The 18,395-nt window shown below is 48.0% G+C and overlaps 1 protein-coding gene across 1 annotated transcript; it reads left to right on the plus strand.

Annotated features, from left to right (window-relative positions):
• Positions 1-608: 608 nt before the first annotated feature.
• LOC126162233 (uncharacterized) lies at positions 609-15,402 on the plus strand. The gene is made up of 2 exons (XM_049918602.1): positions 609-7,126; positions 13,403-15,402. Exons 1-2 carry the CDS (start codon positions 2,357-2,359, stop codon positions 13,520-13,522), a joined length of 4,890 nt encoding a protein of 1,629 aa, XP_049774559.1. The 5' UTR covers positions 609-2,356; the 3' UTR covers positions 13,523-15,402.
• Positions 15,403-18,395: the final 2,993 nt, after the last annotated feature.

The raw sequence follows: 18,395 nt of genomic DNA on the forward strand, positions 1-18,395 counted from the left end.
ATGGTACGCATTTCTCCTCCTTACACGAGGCATCACAACAACGCTTCACCAGGCAACGCCGGTCAGCTGCTGTTTGTGTACAAGAAATCGCTTGGAAACTTTCCTCATGTCAGCACGTTGTAGGTGTCGCCACCGGCGCAAACCTTGTGTGAATGCTCTGAAAAGCTAATCATTTGCATATCACAGCATCTTCTTCCTGTCGGTTAAATTTCGCGTCTGTAGCACGTCATCTTCGTGGTGTAGCAATTTTAATGGCCAGTAGTGAAAATGCGACAGCAGTTGTTGGGGTGGTCTAGTAACAAACAAACAGTCTCCTCCCCCCCCCCCCCTGGCCGCTAGAAACGAGCTCCGGATCGGCGGCTGATGACGTGCAGCTACAATGTAGCGCAGAGCAGCGGGCTCGCGCACGTGCGGAGGTACGTGGCCCGACAAAGGCGGGCGGGCGTCCACAGAAATACGGGCGCTGGCCGCGCGCCACCGCCATTGACCTTGCAGGGGGCGCTGGCGCTGCCGGCGGCTACCTGCGCTGCCGGCTAGGCGCGGGACCGGGCCGCCAGTCTGCCCGCAGACGCCGACCGCGACGCCGACGCCGCCGCCACTGCCTCCGCCTCTGCCGCGACGCCAGCCACGCTTCCCCCGCGCGCGCCCCTGCCCCCAGCGCTCCGCCTGCGGCTCTGTCGGCGACACTCACCACCTCCCGAGCAACCGTCTCGCGAGTGACACCGCGACTACACTCCCACCAAAGCAGTCAACGCTCGACGCTTCTTGTTCGGCATACCGGACTTTTGCAACGCTTTAGCTGTTCAGATTTCGTAGTGGAAGATGCTTTCGAGACGGCGCAAACGTTTAACGCGGGTTAGCTCCGTAACAACTTCGTGCCGGCGTTTACCGCTTTTGTGAAACCGCATTCGTTCGCAACATCACCTGTCATTCCGTTTCCAGATGCTTATCTTCGCTTATGTCTTACAATACCGATGAGTAATAAACTAATAACTTTGATGACCTGACATTGAAGTGAAAGTTATGTTGTAACACACCATCAGCTGCTTCCCGGTGTCAACCTTACAGTTGTGTCAAACCTGCTTTAATGATCTCTAGACCAGTGAAGTGTTTTAGAAATTCTTTTGTTTACGGCGGTATTAACTGTGAATTCGTGTGCTTTTGAGACGTCTTTCTAAACTTAAAAAGTTTGTGAAACCATCTAAATTTGCGGCTACAGGTGTTTACCGAAGTGGATCACTTTTTGCTAATGTAGTAAACTATAGGCACTTACCTCTGTAAAGAAAACTACGATTTTCATATTTACAGAAAGACAGTTACCTACGGCCTAACCTTTTGAACTTGCCTAAGCTTTTGAATTTGAAGTTCGCTGTCGTGCACACGAGGTTTGTAAAGAGACCGAACATTCTCCAGACTAAGTGAGGGTAGCTCCCGTGCATGACAGAAAAAAATCAGTTTTATGAAAATATCGGGTGTGATTGAGATGATATATACATCGCAAAATCATACAAGTTTGGATTAACGAAACTGTCTCTTCAACCTTCTTTCCCATTTCCTTATCTCGACTGTGGCATAACCTGTGCAGTTTAATTAGTTGTACTATATAATGAAAGCAGAAATTGAGTGAACTGATAAAATTAACTGGTTATTGAATTACTACTGCAAATATTTTTAAAGGGACTGTAGCGACTTCGTAAAGTAACAGTGGTGTCTATAGCCCCCTGTCCAGGCCATTCATCGCAGCATATATAAAGACCAATCTCATCTTGTTGTTGACATCATTGAATCGGAGGCATCTGGTGATAGTGCACTGTGCCACATAGTACAGCTGCTGGTGCAGGACAGAGATAAGAAAAAAGTTACTTTTATGAAAATATAGGTTGTGAATCAGACATCAAAAATTGAAAAATCTTCTTAGGATGGATTAACAACGTTCTCTATCTCGCCGTCTCCCAGAGCGCCTTATCTTGAGTTTTTTGCGTTGGCAGTTGGAGTAACTTGAGGAGTTCTCTTCGTCGCATTTGAGAATGAAAGCATAAATTGTGAGAATGGATAAAACCACTGATAAATGAGTCTGCGAATTTGCGCTACACATATCTTTTAAAGGAAGGATAGTGATGCTGAAAAGTTCGAGAGGTACTTACAGCCTTCTTTCCTGATCCGTCATCGCAGCAGATATAATTCTTGATCTCGTGTTCCTGATATCCTCGAATCACAGCCAACTGGTGATAACACACAGCTGCCGGTACAAGACTGGTATAAGATCCCGCCTGCTGTGTACTCCCTCTACGAGTGGTTGCAACAAGAAGAAGACTATCGTGTTGCTGAGACCAGAGGCGAGCGAGAGCAGCTGAAGATGTCGTTCTGCCGCATCACGGGCCGGGCGCGCGGGCTGCCCAAGCCCAACTACTTCCCGCTGCTGCCGCCCATCTCGCCCGCGGACGCGCGCCGCTTCTGCCGCATCACGGGCAAGTCGTACGGGCTGCCCAGCCACCACTACATCCCCGTGATGACGGTGAGGTCCGGCCGCCGCCAGCACTGCCACATCACCGCCAGCTCCGAGGGCAACGAGCACCACCACTACCTGGAGAGGCAGGGCGCGGCAGCGGGCACCAGGCGGCACGTCGTCATCGCCGACTACCGCTACGTCTTCCCCGTGCTCGACGACGGCGACGAGCAGCAGCGGCCCCTCACCGCCGTCCTGGCCACTAAGACGGCTTCCCAGACGGACGCGCGCTACGTGTACACCGTGGCCGAGCGCAGCTGCGGGCTCGTCTTCCCCGCACGCCTCGAAGCCGCCGTCCGCGACGGCGACGTCCGCGACGTCATGCTGGCCAAAGACTCCGACACGGTGCTCTTCCGCATGCGGCACGGCAAGAACGTCACCGTGGAGGTGCGCGACGTCGACCCGGACGAGGCGGAATGGTTCGAGGGCGAAGGCCCGACGGAGGACGTCGTCCGCCAGAGAGAAAAGGAGGACGACGAGAAGGGCTCCGCCACCGCGAAGAAGAAGAGGAAGCGCACTGGCAACCTCTCCTCTGTCACGCGACTCTTCGAGGAGAGGGAGCGCGAAGCGGAGGTCGCCGAAGAGAAGATGGCGCAGTTCGAGATGAAGAAGGCCAAAATGGTCGAACTGAAGATGACGAGCCCCGCCCCTGGCAAAGCTCCCGGACCGGTGGTGGGTGCAGAGGAACTGAGCTGGAGACGTTTCGACGAGAAGCAGTTTCCCACAGACGCGCACCTATACCTGGCAGCTGGCAAGGGCCGCGAGACGATGGGACTCCTGGCAGCCGACGGTGACATGGAAACGGTGCTGAAGGAAGCCGCAGCAGAAGGTGCCACTCCGGTGACGGTGGCACTGCCCAGGCCAGTACCGCACGAGGCGGAACTGGTCGATCTGAGTCAGTCGCTGCCGGGCATCGTGCCGCCACACACGGCACTCTCCCCCACAGACGTGGCTCCTCTGGAGCCCACGGCCGCCGTCGCACCCCTCCGGCCACTTCTGGAGCAGCCGCCCACAGAACTGCAGGACGCCATCCGTGCACTGGATCCAGTACAGCTCGACTCCACTGACGGTATCAAAGAAGTATTCGAGGGCGGCGAGAGGTCCGACCTGCTACCTGGCATGCAGGAAATTCCAGGCCTAGTCGCCAGTCTCGATTCTGGAGTAGAAGCCGTCATCTGCGATGACAAAGGTGGCCGTCGCGTGCAGGGGCTCATGTTAGACATTGCAGCGGCGCAGCGTTTCGTGGCAGGTCAAAAGGTGGACACTCCGAGTGGGCCAGTTTTCGTCCCGGGTCAGACGCTGCAGACGCCAGCTGGTCGTTGCTTCGTCCCCGGTTTCACTGTCATGACGCCCGAGGGGCCCGCTCTAGTTCCGGGACAGAAGGTTGACGTCAGAGAGGAAGACGGCAGTCTTACTCCTGTGTTTGTAGCTGGCCAAACTTTAGCTACCAGGGAGGGAGAGAAATTTGTACCAGGACAAGTCATGAACACACCCGAGGGCCCACGGTTCGTACCTGGCCAGACCGTTTTCACTCCAGACGGACCCAAATTCGTCCCAGGACAAGTGGTCCACGAAAAGCAACCAGATGGAACGCTCGGAGCAAAATTCGTCGCTGGACAGACTGTAATGACGCCAGAGGGACCGCAGTTCGTTCCGGGGCAAACGGTCTCCACTTCAGAAGGCGAGACACTCTTTATTCCGGGTCAGAGCGTTCAAATGGAAAATGAGTGGGAGTTCGTACCAGGGCAGACGGTAAAAACGGCTGAAGGAGAGAGAAAGTTTGTTGCTGGCCAGACATTAATAACGCCGACTGGGCCGAAATTCATTCCCGGAAGAACTGTCGGAGGTACTGACGACACTCCACTACAGTTTGTGCCCGGAATAAGCGTGAAGAATGAGGATGGAACCCTGTCTTTCCTGCCAGGAAAAACAATAGATACAGCAGAAGGACCAAAATTCGTCGAAGGCCAAGTTTTACAGACATCAAAAGGATTAACATTTGTTCCGGGAAAGACAGACGTCTCTGAAGATGGAGTGACTGTACGACAATTTGCTGTGGCTAAGAGTATCGAGGACGTGATTCTTTCAGAAAAAATACTCGAAGGTTTGCCTGTTAGTGCTAGTACTATCGGTGCACTGACAATGAAAGAGAAAGAATCTATTTATGGACACATGGTGCAGACGACTAGTGGAGTAGAATTTTTCCCTGGAAATGCCAGTGGACTACCAGCAGGAAAAGTGGTACCTGGAAAACTTGTACACGGAGATAATGGTGAGGTCAGATTTGTGCCAGGAATTTTTGTGAAAGAAGAAGGAAAGTTTGTACCAGGTCAGGTGGTTCTGACAGAGAAGGGCGAACAGTTTGTACCGGGTCAAGTTGTCGAGACGAGAGACGGACCAAAGTTCGTGCCCGGCCAGGTGGTGGAGACGAGAACCGGGCCAAAGTTCGTTCCCGGGCAGACCGTGGAGACTCCAGAGGGACCGCGATTCGTCCCCGGTCAGATAGTAGAGACGAAAGCGGGACCGACTTTCATTCCGGGCCAGGTCATCTCGACTCCGGAGGAAGGTTCGCGCTTCGTACCCGGCCAGGTGGTGGACACGGCAGACGGTCCTAGGTTCGTGCCCGGCCGAGTGGTCGAGACGGACGAGCACGTGGCCTTCATCCCGGGCCAAGTGGTGGAGACCAAGGACGGCCCGCGCTTCGTGGCGCCCGACCTGCAGCATTCCCCGGAGGGTGGCTTCGAGTTCTCGGTGCAGGGCTTCGAGGTGACGCCGGAGGAGCTACGGCTGCTGCGGCCGCCCGCCGTGCACGTGTCGGGCGGCGAGGCGGCAGTGGACGCGCGCATGCTGCGGCAACTATCGGACGCGGGAATGGCCGTGGGCAGACAGGTGCCCGCAGAGTTGCCCGAGGTGGCCGTGCGCGAGGACAGCGCGGGCGCCCAAGTCGTGCACCACATCACGAACAAGCTGGCGCTCTCCGGCGCCGCCGCTGTCCGAATGGCCGACGTGCTGGCCAGCGTCGCCAAACTCAGCGGGGACGTACTAGAGAGCGCCAAGGGCGCGCCGCTGGACGCCGCCAGCCTCTCGGAGAAGGTGCTCGAAAGCATGAGGCTCGCCAGTTCCGGGGCCGTAACCGTAGGCAGCGAGACTGTGAAGGAGTTCATCCGCTCTGTCGTCTCGGCGGTCGTCGTCACCGCGTCCCAAAAATCGGAAACTTCCGGAGAGAGTTCGAGAGACGCTATAATAGCGGCCATTGGCCCGGTATTCGACGAGCTACTCAAGGACGTCTACGATCTGGAACCCGACAACAGACAGAAAGCAGCCGAAGCGTTCGTGGAGTCGCTGCACCACTACCTAGTTTCGCCGAGTAACGTGAGAAGCGTGCGAGAGAGCGCCGCCAGAATGCTGGGCGCCGAAGCGTACTCGAACGTCGCCGTCTTGGAGGAGCTACTGCGAGAACGGAATATGGACGCAGTCGTCGAGAAGGTCACCGCAGTGTTGAAGTCGGTAGACGGGACTAGCCGACAGCAGATCGTAGGCGACGCGTTCAAGCAGATATCGCACGGCAATCCGGAGCTCGTCGGCCAAGTGCTGGACAAAGTTTCCGAGAGTCTGGCGGAGAGAGGCGCGGGCGAGTTGCAGGAAGCGACGGCGACGCTGCAGAAGGCTATAGTGAAGGCGGTGCGGGAGTGCAGCGAGCAACAGCTGCAGCGGCAGATCCTAGACGCCGACACCGGCGACGACAGAGAGCTGCGCGCGCTCGTGACGCAGGCGATCGGGCTGGCGCGCGCGCTGGACATGCACGACGCGGCCGCCGCCCTCGCGGCCGTCCTGTCGGACCCGCGCATCACGCAAGCTCTGGCAGGAGACGTCCTGGCGCTGGACGTGCTGCGCCGCCTCACCGTCATGCGGCAGCTGGCCCAGCGGAGGCCGAGCTTCGCGCGCGCCCTTTCCCGCCTGCAGCCGACGGCGCCGGGCGTCGGAGAGGAAGCTTCCGTCGACGCTGACGAGGACTCGGCACGCTGCGACCCGTACCTGCGAGAGCTGGTGCGCCAGAGCGCGGCCCTCACGGACGACAGGGCGGCGCCGCCGCTGCAGTCCTCGCACGACGTGCCGGCCGCGCTGCTGCTGGCCGGCAACTGGCTCGCCATAGAGGACTTCGTGTCGCGGCGGCCGTGGTCGAGGCCGGGAGCGCCCATCCTGATCATCAAGCAGGGCCTGCAGGCCGTGGTGCCGCGCGAGGCGGCGCGCGCCGTGCTCACGGGCGAGGTGGCCTACACGCTGCTGGACGAGACAGGCGTCAGCCACTTCGAGCCGCTGAACGTGTTCTCGGCGCTGCGGATGCCGGCGCGCGCCGCCGCCCACCGCTTCTCCATGTACTCGGCCGCCACGCTGCAGCTGCCCGCCCACGCCGAGGACGAGGAGGCGGCGACGCTGACGGCCGCCAGCTCGACGGACGACGTGCCGCACGCGCAGGGGCAGGCGGGCGTGCCGTGGCGCAGCCTGGCCAGCAGCGACACTGTCACCTCCACCAGCCGGCACTTCTACACCGCCAGCGAGGACGTCCGCCGCGGCTCCTGCGGCGACAGCATCTGGAGCGTCGACACGCAGATGACAGAGGTCTGCCGAACTCGCCCGCCCTTCAGTCTCACCTTACACTGTCACATCTTGATAAGTTCCCTTTCTCGACAGAGAGAATTCTTCACGTGTTAAAGAAGCTTCACGCATACCCCGATGGAATTTCATAGGTCCTTTGCTCTCGACAAAATTAATATATTTCGGAAAGATCGGCATTTTAGTCGAGCTGGAGACTACAGTGTTTTATCGTATCGAAAATAATTTACTGTCAGGCAACGTAACAATAATTTAATACGAAATTTCCCGTTTCAGCCGGGCAGTGTAGTTTCTTCAAAAAAATAAAAATAAAAAAAAGTTCAACTCGCTCTGAGCACTATGGCACTTAACTTCTGAAGTCATCAATCCCCTATAATTTAGAACTATGTAAACCTAACTAACCTAAGGACATCACACACATCCATGCCCGAGGCAGGATTCGAACCTGCGACCGTAGTGGTCGCGCGGTTCCAGACTGTAGAGCCTAGAACCGCTCAGTCACACTGGCCGACGTAGTTTCTTCAGTGGTGGGTTTCGACCACAGCACGTATTTCACGATCTGGGAACGCCGATGCCATTCGAAACGAGTCATTTCGTTTGAAATGATTGTGATCATGTCGCACAATAACTTTTTTCAAATGAGCTACAATTGTATCAAAATATGAAATGAGTCGCAGTCGAGGACAGAGGAACTTGGGAAGGATCAATGTTCTCAGTCCGCCGTTATACAGGCATACGATATGATAGCTGCAGCAGCAGTTGAGTAATTAGTACCAAATGCATTGACACGATCATCTGCTAAGGTAAACTACCGACTCCCCTTTGCAAGATCATAATAGCTTTATCATTTTTCTGTATATTATCGTATCAGTTGCAGTTCAATTGTTTGGCTTTGGGAAGGGGGAGGGCCGTTACCTCTACATTTAAGTGCCAAAGATGCCGAGAATAGTAATAACATAAAATCTTTCAGGATGTATGCAATAATTTTTTTACATCACTGGTGCTTCTGGTTTTATGGGTGGGTGAAATGCATTCATGACTCTCATAAATTTCCCCTTGTGTATGCACTAGCGTCGTAGACAGTGTCAGACATTCTCCTTCGTAAATTAAATGTGTCGCACAGTTCAAAATGGTTCAAATGGCTCTAAGCACTATGGGACTTAACATTTGAGGTCATCAGTCCCCTAGACTTAGAACTACTTAAACCTAACTAACCTAAGGACATCACACACATCCATGCCCGAGGCAGGATTCGAACCTGCGACCGTAGCAGTCGCGCGGTTCCGGACTGAAGCGCCCAGAACCTCACGGTCACAACGGCCGGCGTGCCGCACAGTGAAACAATGTTCACATGTGTGTGAAATCTTATGGGGCTTAACTGCTAAGATCATCAATCCCTAAGCTTACACACTGCTTAACCTAAATTATTCTAAGGACAAACACACACCCATGCACGAGGGAGGACTCTAACCTCCGCCGGGACCAGCCGCACAGTCCATGACAGCAGCGCGTTAGACCGCTCGGCTAATCCCGCGCGGCGTGAAACAGTGAAAGCGTATCACAATAACTGGGTTACCGACCGTAAGTACCACCTGCAACTACTCTGTAAGCCGTATCTGTATTAACTGAGTACTATGGCAACCCTGAACATAAGAGAATGTGTAATCAAGTTTGTTGTCTGATTAGACGTTTCTGTGGTACGTGTCCTGTAAAAAGCTATATGTCAGTCACCCTGTTATTGGAAGCTCCACGCCGATGCTGTCGTATGCAGCTAACAACGCTACAAAATTGTGGCAAAATTGTAGGAAGACCTGCAGAGGCTGGGCAGTTGATCCTCAGTATAAACAAATGTAGCGCATGGCTCACAGATTATTGCAAATCTTTGCTCCTGTATCATTACACGATTTTCAAACTATAACTGAAAGCAGTCACATCCATTAAATATGTGAAACTATGCTTACGAAACGATTGCAAGTGGAACGACCCCATAAAAGTAAAGAAAAAGGAGACAGAATGCATGGAAAGACTGTTCACGTATTTTAAAAAAACCACCTTCCATCAAAAATTAAATATTTCTCATAATTTTGGCATGCATATCAGATTTGGTTCATAGAGAACCTTCCATCAAAAATTAAATATTTCTCATAATTTTGGCATGCATATCAGATTTGGTTCATAGAGAAAATATAGAAGATCAAAAGAAGAGCAGCGCATTTCGTTACAGGTTTGTTTAGTGAGCGCGAAAGCGACGTGAAAATAAAAAATTGTTCAAATGGCTCTGAGCACTATGGGACTTGATATGAGGTCATCAGTCCCCTAGAACTTAGGACTACTTAAACCTAACTAACCTAAGGACATCACACACATCCATTCCCGAGGTAGGATTCGAACCTGCGACCGTAGCAGCCACGCGGTTCCGGACCGAAGCGCCTAAAACCGCTGAGCCACCGCGGCCGGCCCGTTGTGGAGATGTTCAGCTAAATCATCTAATACAAGACAGGCGTTGTGTATCACGATGTGGTTTGCTTTTAAAATTCAGAGAGCTTGCACTCCTACAAGAGTCAACCAATATATTGCTTCCTCCTGCTCGTCGTGATCATTTCGCGAGACGTTTTTGGGAGAAAGTAATGTGTTGAACAACTCTTCTTGGAAAGAACGCTCTTAGCACGGCTACAGTAAACCAATCTGTGGTACATAATGGCACTCTTGTAGCGTCTCTTACTGAGGTATGCCCTCGCGCTGAACTAAATGAATGTATGACGAAACGTGCCACTCTGAGTTGGATATTCTCTATTTTTTCTGTCAATGCAACGTGGTAATGGTTCCACATTGACGAGAAATACACAAGAATCGGGCGGAAGAACAACTGTTTAGTAAGCCAGTTGTTTTGCTGATGGATAACATTTCTTTTATTTTTTCCAGTGAGTCTCAACCTACCATGAGAGAGACATTAGTAGGTCGAAGCTCTGAGTCGTGCTCAGAAGCTTCAGTTTGCAAGAGCCTTGCCCGTAAAAGCGACTCTGGTCTTGTACGGTATTAACCGTCAAGCATATTTAGAACCCCTGTTTTTTTGTCGAGCACAACGTCCCAAAGCGCATGGTGAAAACTGAATAAGAACATGGATGCCTTTCCTCAGAAAATATGCTCACGAATACACCAGGGGCTTACTAGAGGGCAACAAATAAAAAGTTATTTCTCGTCAAGATTATTATTTTTTTGCTTTGAGTACAGAACGTCATTTCAGGCAAGCGTCAGATGCTACGATATGCATCTATCTTTCACACTATAAGCAATTTCGGCTAAGGCCAGTTAGGGGTTTTCCAAATAGCAACTGGTATATCTCGCCCTTTGTGAATAAAGCCGTTTTCTTTCCTTAGGTACCAGAAGAGGCAGAGCATTGGCTGAAACACCGAATCCGTACCCGGGAAGAACGAGGTTCAAATTCCGTCGGACCACCGTTTGTCGGTAACGGCACCTTATTAATCATAAACAGGCAGAAATACGTCACAAGTGACTGTCACTAGACATCAGCCACTGAAAGCCAAAAGAAAGAAAGAGTGTAGTGCGTAATAGCTCAGAAACAAACGACAAATGCACACAAAGTGTAATGTTTTTAATGCAGTGAAAGTAGTCGTTAAATTAGCAACAAAACTGTTAAATTAGATTGAAACTTCGATTAATTATTTCTCTCATCATCAGTCATGTGTAGTCTAGATACTATATTTTAATAGTGTATCGCTGAGAACGCTGCAATGAGCCTCCTGCCTTTTCTTGATACGGAAGTTAGCGAAGATCCTCCAAAAACCTGTGGTTTCAATATTGGTATCTAGTTTATCGCTGAGAACGCTACAATGAGCCTCCTGGCTTTTCTTGATACGGGAGTTAGCAAAGATTCTCCAAAAACATGTGGTTTGAATATTGGTATCTGTGCAGTGTCAAAAACCTTACCCAGTCTCTAATACCAACACTGCCTATATTGAAGTAAAAATTGAGCGTATCCGATATCCTTATATAAGCGTACACCTGCTGACACTGTTAAGAATTCTTGCAGGAACGTTACCAGCTCCTCACACGCTTGTACTCCTGTCCGGCGAGTTACGCATCCCACCCTAGACAGTGTTGTCCTCGGAAACCCAGCTTACAGTGTAACCTCCGATGTGTTATGACCCATGGGCCTTGCACCTGTAATCCTCTCACGTTCAGAGTCGATTAACTCCCGCAAAGCTGCCATGTTCACTGCACACCTCATTGTGACAAGCTCCTCAGATATCATGTTTTTATTCGCGCCATACGCCACATCTAGATGCAACATTCGGGCGTCATATGGGTTCACTCCCCCCACCCTCCGTTTGTTTTCACGTTAACGTCCAACGTGGGTCTTCTACGAATGAAGAAATCGAGATAAGCTGTAGGCGCGATAATTTAATCGATGTTATCAGTTTTATGCTTCCGTAGCATATATGACAAGTCTTATTTTATAAATTGGACTACACCCCGGCTTCTGGTAATTTTATAAGGGTAACCTTTCAGCTTTAGCCTCCCGATGTCTCCCACTGACATTGAATTTTCCATAGGTTACTGTCCTATCATGGCTAAAGAAACTCCCAACCAATCTCACCTCTTCTTTAAACATTTTTGTACACGAATGTCACCGATTCGATAAAGATTGACATTAGAAACTCTGCGCTACACGGCATGGCATATACTGGTCGTGGCACATCACGTGTGACTCGTCAGAACTCTCTCTACCCTCCGAGATATATAACGAATCATACGAGATGTGCCAATGATGATTCACTAAGATGTCATTAAATTGTAAACTGGCATGTTAAATTAGTAACATGCGGTATAAAATAGTACGATGCCTCGAGAAGCTCATTTTTGAAGCAGTCGCTTGTTTGTGACTGCGACTGCCTTAGTAGCGACAGTAGTCGTCGGAGGATAAAGGGAGGGGAGGATGTTTCGTGTTCTTAGTCTATACAGCAGATGTAGAAATTACCTTTCCCGTTAACAGACCATCGCTACAACAAACTACGTAGATAATCAGGTGTCAAAACTCAAAACTACCACATCGTCATTTGTGTAACAGTCGTATACATTTGAACTGTTTCCTCTTACAGCGGACGGCCACAATAGCTTCTCTATGTTACTGCCTTTTTTTTTCCAACTGCGGTGTTACAGGAGATGATTTATTTTTTCTCACATAAGGAACTTCTTATTTTCGCAACGAATCATCTGATTAATGAGTTATTTCACAAATTAAAAACATTAGAATATCGCTTCAAATTTAGTCAGAGTCCTTCAGAATACTTCTGTCGTAACATTCCATTCAGTGTATCGCAGTTCCAATCTCATGGGAAGTGAAAACTTATTCGACAAAAGTAGATACATGAAACTGATTTATGCTATTATGGTAATGGTCGTGGCCTTCGAGATAGCAGCCATTGAAACATTTCTACGTTCTCTTTCAATTTTGTGTCAGTTCAGATTGTGCCAAGTATAGCTGTTTTGTTCAATTTAGAATCAGCGTTGTATATTGGAGGTGCCAAAACAAATCTGAAGTACAGATAAAATCATTTTATGTTTGTGAAGAATCCGCAGCTGTTCACCTCTTTGCCTATAAGAGATCGATAGAATTGTAATTTATATATCACGGTGTTCAATTGTTGTGTCTCATCGGTATCCAAACACTTACTGAAACACAAAAATAATATACAATAACCCACCGCTAACAGCGACTTAAATAATTTCATTTTGGAGCTGTATTTGCAGGACTGACAGATGGCCAAGCGATCCTCACCTTTAAAATCACTTCAAATATAAAAATGTCTGTCCTATTTCAGGAAACTGAGGGTCGGAGCAGCTATATAACCAGAAGTTTGTTACAGTTAAATATATCTTTTGGACAAGCATAACTTTTATTGTGCCAACAGCTAAAGAAAGAGAAAATTTGGAAGATAACGCAATACTCATTGCCTGTCAAAGTTATTTTAAAATTCTTCCTGTAGCTGAACTAACGTCTTAGTTTTTTTCGCATTTTTACAGCGATCTCACATTTATGACTGACTTTTCATTTTAATTTTAGGAAAGATAGCGGAATGCGTTTGAAATTCTACTGCGTGGCATATTCTTTTTCTTCCGCAGAGCTACTATGTTGGATACTCCTAATTAATTTTTAGAAGATGGAGAATGCATATATGCAGCCAAGATGTGTGCTTATAATGTTTTTCCATGTGTGCACCTCGATGTTTGACGACTGAACAGATTACTTTCTGTCTGCAGCTGTCTGACCTGTACGTCGCGACGCAGGACTTCACAGCCGAAGAAGCGGATGGTCTGTCGCTGAAGAAGGGGGACATCGTCGAAATAATCGACAGCGGTGACCGGGAGTCGGCCAAGTGAGTACCCACCCAGCAGAATGCTCGCCACGTTTCAGAACTCAACAGGCCTGAGGCGTCGCGGAGGCAACACACACGGGCCGCTCCTATGAGAAGATGTGTGTGTGTGGTGTCCTGAGTTAAAGGACCTCTCACTCCTAATAGGGAGGGAGCGCCTTCTCTCCTTCCTCCATCGATCCCGATAAACGCATGATCCTTTCCGAAGATATCTATGGCGATGTTCCAAATTGTTTATGGAACACGGAAGGAGTGAGGAGCGTTTCACTGTTTCTCACTACATATTACAGCTATTATCGCTTTCCTTAAACTTTCAGAACAGTATTATGGCAGGTGTATATGACTGTCTCCAGTCCTAAAAACTTGTGTGATACTTACTCCTACCTAAAAAGTGGCACGTGTCTACCAAACGTGATTTTTGGTCTGATCATAGAATAGCAATAGTAATAGAAGTAGAGATAATAGCATCAGTAGCAGTAGTAGTGCTAGTGATAGTAATATATATTTTGTATTAGTCGAAAAAGTTTCTAGAATATTCTTAACTATCAAGAGATATAAAACACAGCGTTCCAAAATAGTGGAAAGACACAGTAGCATGCTATCTCTTGGGGCGTCACTGAACCAGTGCACCTCTTAACAAACCTCTTGATGTTTCGACTTGGAGAAACTCTGACACTGTGCTGGGACTTACAGTAGTTTCATGAAGTAAACTAAATTAGTGCTTCAGTTGTGCACGTAGTAAATGTTATTTGCCGCCCTATAAAAGTTTGCTCCAACTCTGACTTTCCTAGGGGTATGTGATTGTTACAAATTCTCACTAAAACTATTCTTGAAAAAAGGTTTCGTACTCAGTATTAATTTTTATATGTCCCTTGACGCTCTATAATAGTGTTGTCGGCATATGTTACAAATCAAATTGTTTGAAGCCAGAGGTATAAGCGTATCCTTGTATAACCTGCATGATTCAGGAAAATCTGCTATATCCGGGGAGGTAACAGTACTTATGTTCCTGGCAAAATTGATGTCGAGCGGTCTGCTTTACAGACGTAGGCACGAAACGTGACGTATGATAGGAGTGAAAGGAAATAAAATACATTGATAGTAGGCTGAATGCATATCTGATACAAAGATATCAGTGATACATTCCGTACATGTCTTTAAAAATCGATGTTGGGACATTTCTTGCATTCTTTTTAAACAGAATATATTGAGACTAAAGTGACCAATAGATGTATTATTTCCGAGGAAATTCTTCAAGCAATCAGGTTATCATAAGCACTCACCTCATTGGCATAGAACTTCCTCTTCAGAAAGATATAAAGGCAGAAACTAATGGACTTGAGTTGGAGTGACCACCCCAGGTAACATGGTAGTGTCAGCTATAGTCTGAATAACCTTCTCGAATAACGAAGAAATGCACCAAAGCGCACCATTTCACTACAGATACATCTTTAACTGCTGCAGCAGATGTTCTCTAGAGACAGAGAGAAGGCGTTGTATTTTTAAAACCTGGTATATTGTGTATAACAACTGACTGTGCATTCTATTATGTTGTAATATTTTTATCGAAGTATTTAAACCAATATTTATTTTATAGCTTCCGATCATACATTATAGCGTCCATTCCAAGTAAACAGACAGACGTCGGTAATTGACAAGGGAAAAAGTTCATTCTGTGGTAACGTTGAGGCTTAGAGTTATAAGACTGTAACTTCCCCGTATACTGTATATTATTTCTGAACCAGCATTGATAAATATATTTCTCTCAGTCCCTAACAAAACATTCACAAACAAAATGTACAACCAGTTTAAAAATATGTGTGTAACTTATGCCTATTACTTGTAACCTAAAATATCAAAGAAATAAATAAAGAATATTTTCCTCAATCACAATACTTTAAAAAGTATGTAACTAATGCTTAATTTTACATTACTCTAGTGTTTTAATTAAACCCCACTTTTACAGCCTCCTGCGGTTTCGCAGCGAGGCTGATCAATGCGTTTGTAGACCACATTAACTACTTACATAACAGCTGCTCTCTATGGCAATGCGGTCAGCACTGCGTACAACCGACGACAGAAGACAGCACACAACATCAAATACAAGTTAACACTCATTCGCAATGTTTTCAGCTGGACTCGAATCTGCGACACTGAGATAACAATCAACTACAGGGGCACGGCTAATCCAACGGATTACAGATTTACATACATAAATTAACAGTAAATAAATAGTAGCCGTCACAGTATATTTGAATCGCTGTCAGCACTATACATTTTACTGTTTATTCGTCGGCCGGCCGAAGTGGCCGTGCGGTTCTAGGCGCTGCAGTCTGGAACCGCGAGACCGCTACGGTCGCAGGTTCGAATCCTGCCTCGGGCATGGATGTGTGTGATGTCCTTAGGTTAGTTAGGTTTAAGTAGTTCTAAGTTCTAGGGGACTAATGACCTCAGAACTTGAGTCCCATAGTGCTCAGAGCCATTTGAACCATTTTGTTTATTCGTCCTTCGTTATGTGCCTGAATAATAAGCAACATCAAACTTGAATCGTCTGCTGTTGCACAAGAGGACGGATGTCTCGGCGGCAGACAATTCGGAAAGGTGCCAATTGTATATTGAACACTGAGATTACTCTTCGACCATTACACGCCGCGTTGATTAAAGGTGATAAGTTTAACCAATGTACTAGAACGGCTCTAAATCCCGACGCCTGCCTTTCGTTGACAATGTGCTTATCAGTGGATCCATCTGATCTCGTCTTGTCGGTTGCTTCACAGCTTTAATTTCTCGTTGGCTATCTTTTATATTTCCACATTCTTGTACTTGATCTTGGTCAATGATGCATTTATTAGCTATAAATATATGAGGCATCTATTGCCTCTCCAATTCAAACACTAAGCCCTCCGTGAAACCCCTTACAGAATTAGCATAACTATGGACGAATATCATGACACGCCTCTCAAATTGGGTACCAGATATACCTGTAAAAATTGTGGCTATGTAGCCTGTATCACTATGACAGTGTCCTATCGGTTCACCGAGGCGAGTGCAGGCCTGCGTCTGTTATGTGCGCCTAGTGAGGAAAACTTGCTCCCTATTCGAGTAGCGGTGGTAGCAGCATACCAAGGGGCTGCCCCTGCATACATCCGCTTGGCGTGCATTTGGGTCAGAAATGCTCGTCTGTCACAGCAATTTATCCTCGGCCGTCCGCCATAAATAGTCGACTTTTATTTATGAGTCTTACTCAGTCTCACATTATTCTTAGCAACTACGTTTCGCTTCATTTACTGATACAAGCGGACAGGATTCATTTCTGGATCCACATGATTAGTCACGACCAGCTCTTCCGATTTCTTGGTGCTAAAATAATATTTAAGTTTCAGATATTTGTTTCATACTCTATTGGTAGTTATGAATTTCGGTTTTTGACGTTAGTAGTGCAAACAACCCACCGCCATGAGAATGCGCGATCTAGTAGCGACACAACACAACGAAATTTTCTCGTGTTTTCAGCCGCAAAAGGGGTTATAAATCCGAAAGCTTTCGGCCGAGTGATCTTCAGTCATTGTGGAGCGGTAACTAACTGCCGTATCGTTCCTGCCCTCATTATGCAGTTTTTCTTAATCATGCTGCCTGTAGATGCATCTCATGAATACTAATAGTATCTAATTTTAATATTGGATCTCGCTATCACCTACACAAAATTTTCAAGGAGATATATGCCACATTCTGTACAAATGATAACCAATACAATACGGAAGGTGGACGTTAGCATTTCATGCTTTGCTCAATAAAAGGTAAATGTAATCCATTCGCAGAGAACGTGTAGGTCATTTCGTATTACTTACAACGTCTCAGTTTGCTTGTTAAGTTTCGCGCATCTGGAGTGCACATTTCGATCAGCATCCAATTATTTTTACCACCTGAGTTATCGAAAGCTAAAGACTGAACGGCTCGCGTAGGGTTTTAGATACTTATTGTCGGTTATCTTGTCATGCGCACATTCTCATCTGTAAATTTTTTTTGTCAGAATTACCATTTCATTCTTTCGGCACTTAATTTTCAGGCAACGGAACTCCAATTGGATAGGGAATGGTCGGGGAAAGAATTAGCAGTGGCCTATTAAGCATCAAGGCCAGCAAACGCCCGAAACTGTGCAGGAAAACCACATCTTTTTCTAATCCCGATCGAAAATCTCTGAGTTGCGTTCCCATAATCACTTCTCTGCTTAATTTCTAACTATACTGCTATCGACAGCGCGCTTAGCACCAATACAAAAGTCTCCCCGAAAAAGTAACGTATTTTCTATTTTCTGATAGGTTTTTTTGGCAAGGCCCTGTCGCCAGTGTACTCCTAATTCTAGCCATCATATGAGGCGTGTGATCGTTACAAGGATAAGAGCGTGTCAACATGTACCCGATACTTCTAGCAATATTTAACGAAGCCGTATTAACACCGGACGCTGGTATTCAGGCGAATGACCAGAGATCTACTACTGCTAAGGGGAGACGAAGGACTGGCGAGGTGTCGACAAACAGTTCAGATTCTTGTGAGCAACAGTGTTTCCTGTAGAAATGTAGAAACTATTGCCATAACTTCTGCCATAAAGTATCCTCAAGAAATTTGTGGTAAGCTTCTATGGGACCAAACTGCCGAGGTCATCGGTCCCTAGGCTTACACACTACTTAATCTAACTTAAACTAACTTACGTTAAGGACAACACACACACACACACACACACACACACACACACACACACACACCAATGCCCGAGGGTGGAATCGAACCTCCGACAGGCGGAACCATGCGAACCGTGGCAAGGCGTCCAAGACAACTCGGCTACCCCGCGCGGGAAAGTATCCTCAGGTTCCCCGGAATTA

The sequence above is a fragment of the Schistocerca cancellata genome, chromosome 2 (assembly GCF_023864275.1).
Source record: "Schistocerca cancellata isolate TAMUIC-IGC-003103 chromosome 2, iqSchCanc2.1, whole genome shotgun sequence".
Lineage (NCBI taxonomy): Eukaryota > Metazoa > Arthropoda > Insecta > Orthoptera > Acrididae > Schistocerca > Schistocerca cancellata.

Bases quoted from the DNA above. Each gene is read 5' to 3' on its own strand.
- LOC126162233 (XM_049918602.1), top strand. From the start codon at position 2,357: ATGTCGTTCTGCCGCATCACGGGCCGGGCGCGCGGGCTGCCCAAGCCC. The intron at 7,127-13,402 runs GTCTGCCGAACT...TTCTGTCTGCAG, and splicing joins TCGACACGCAGATGACAGAG to CTGTCTGACCTGTACGTCGC.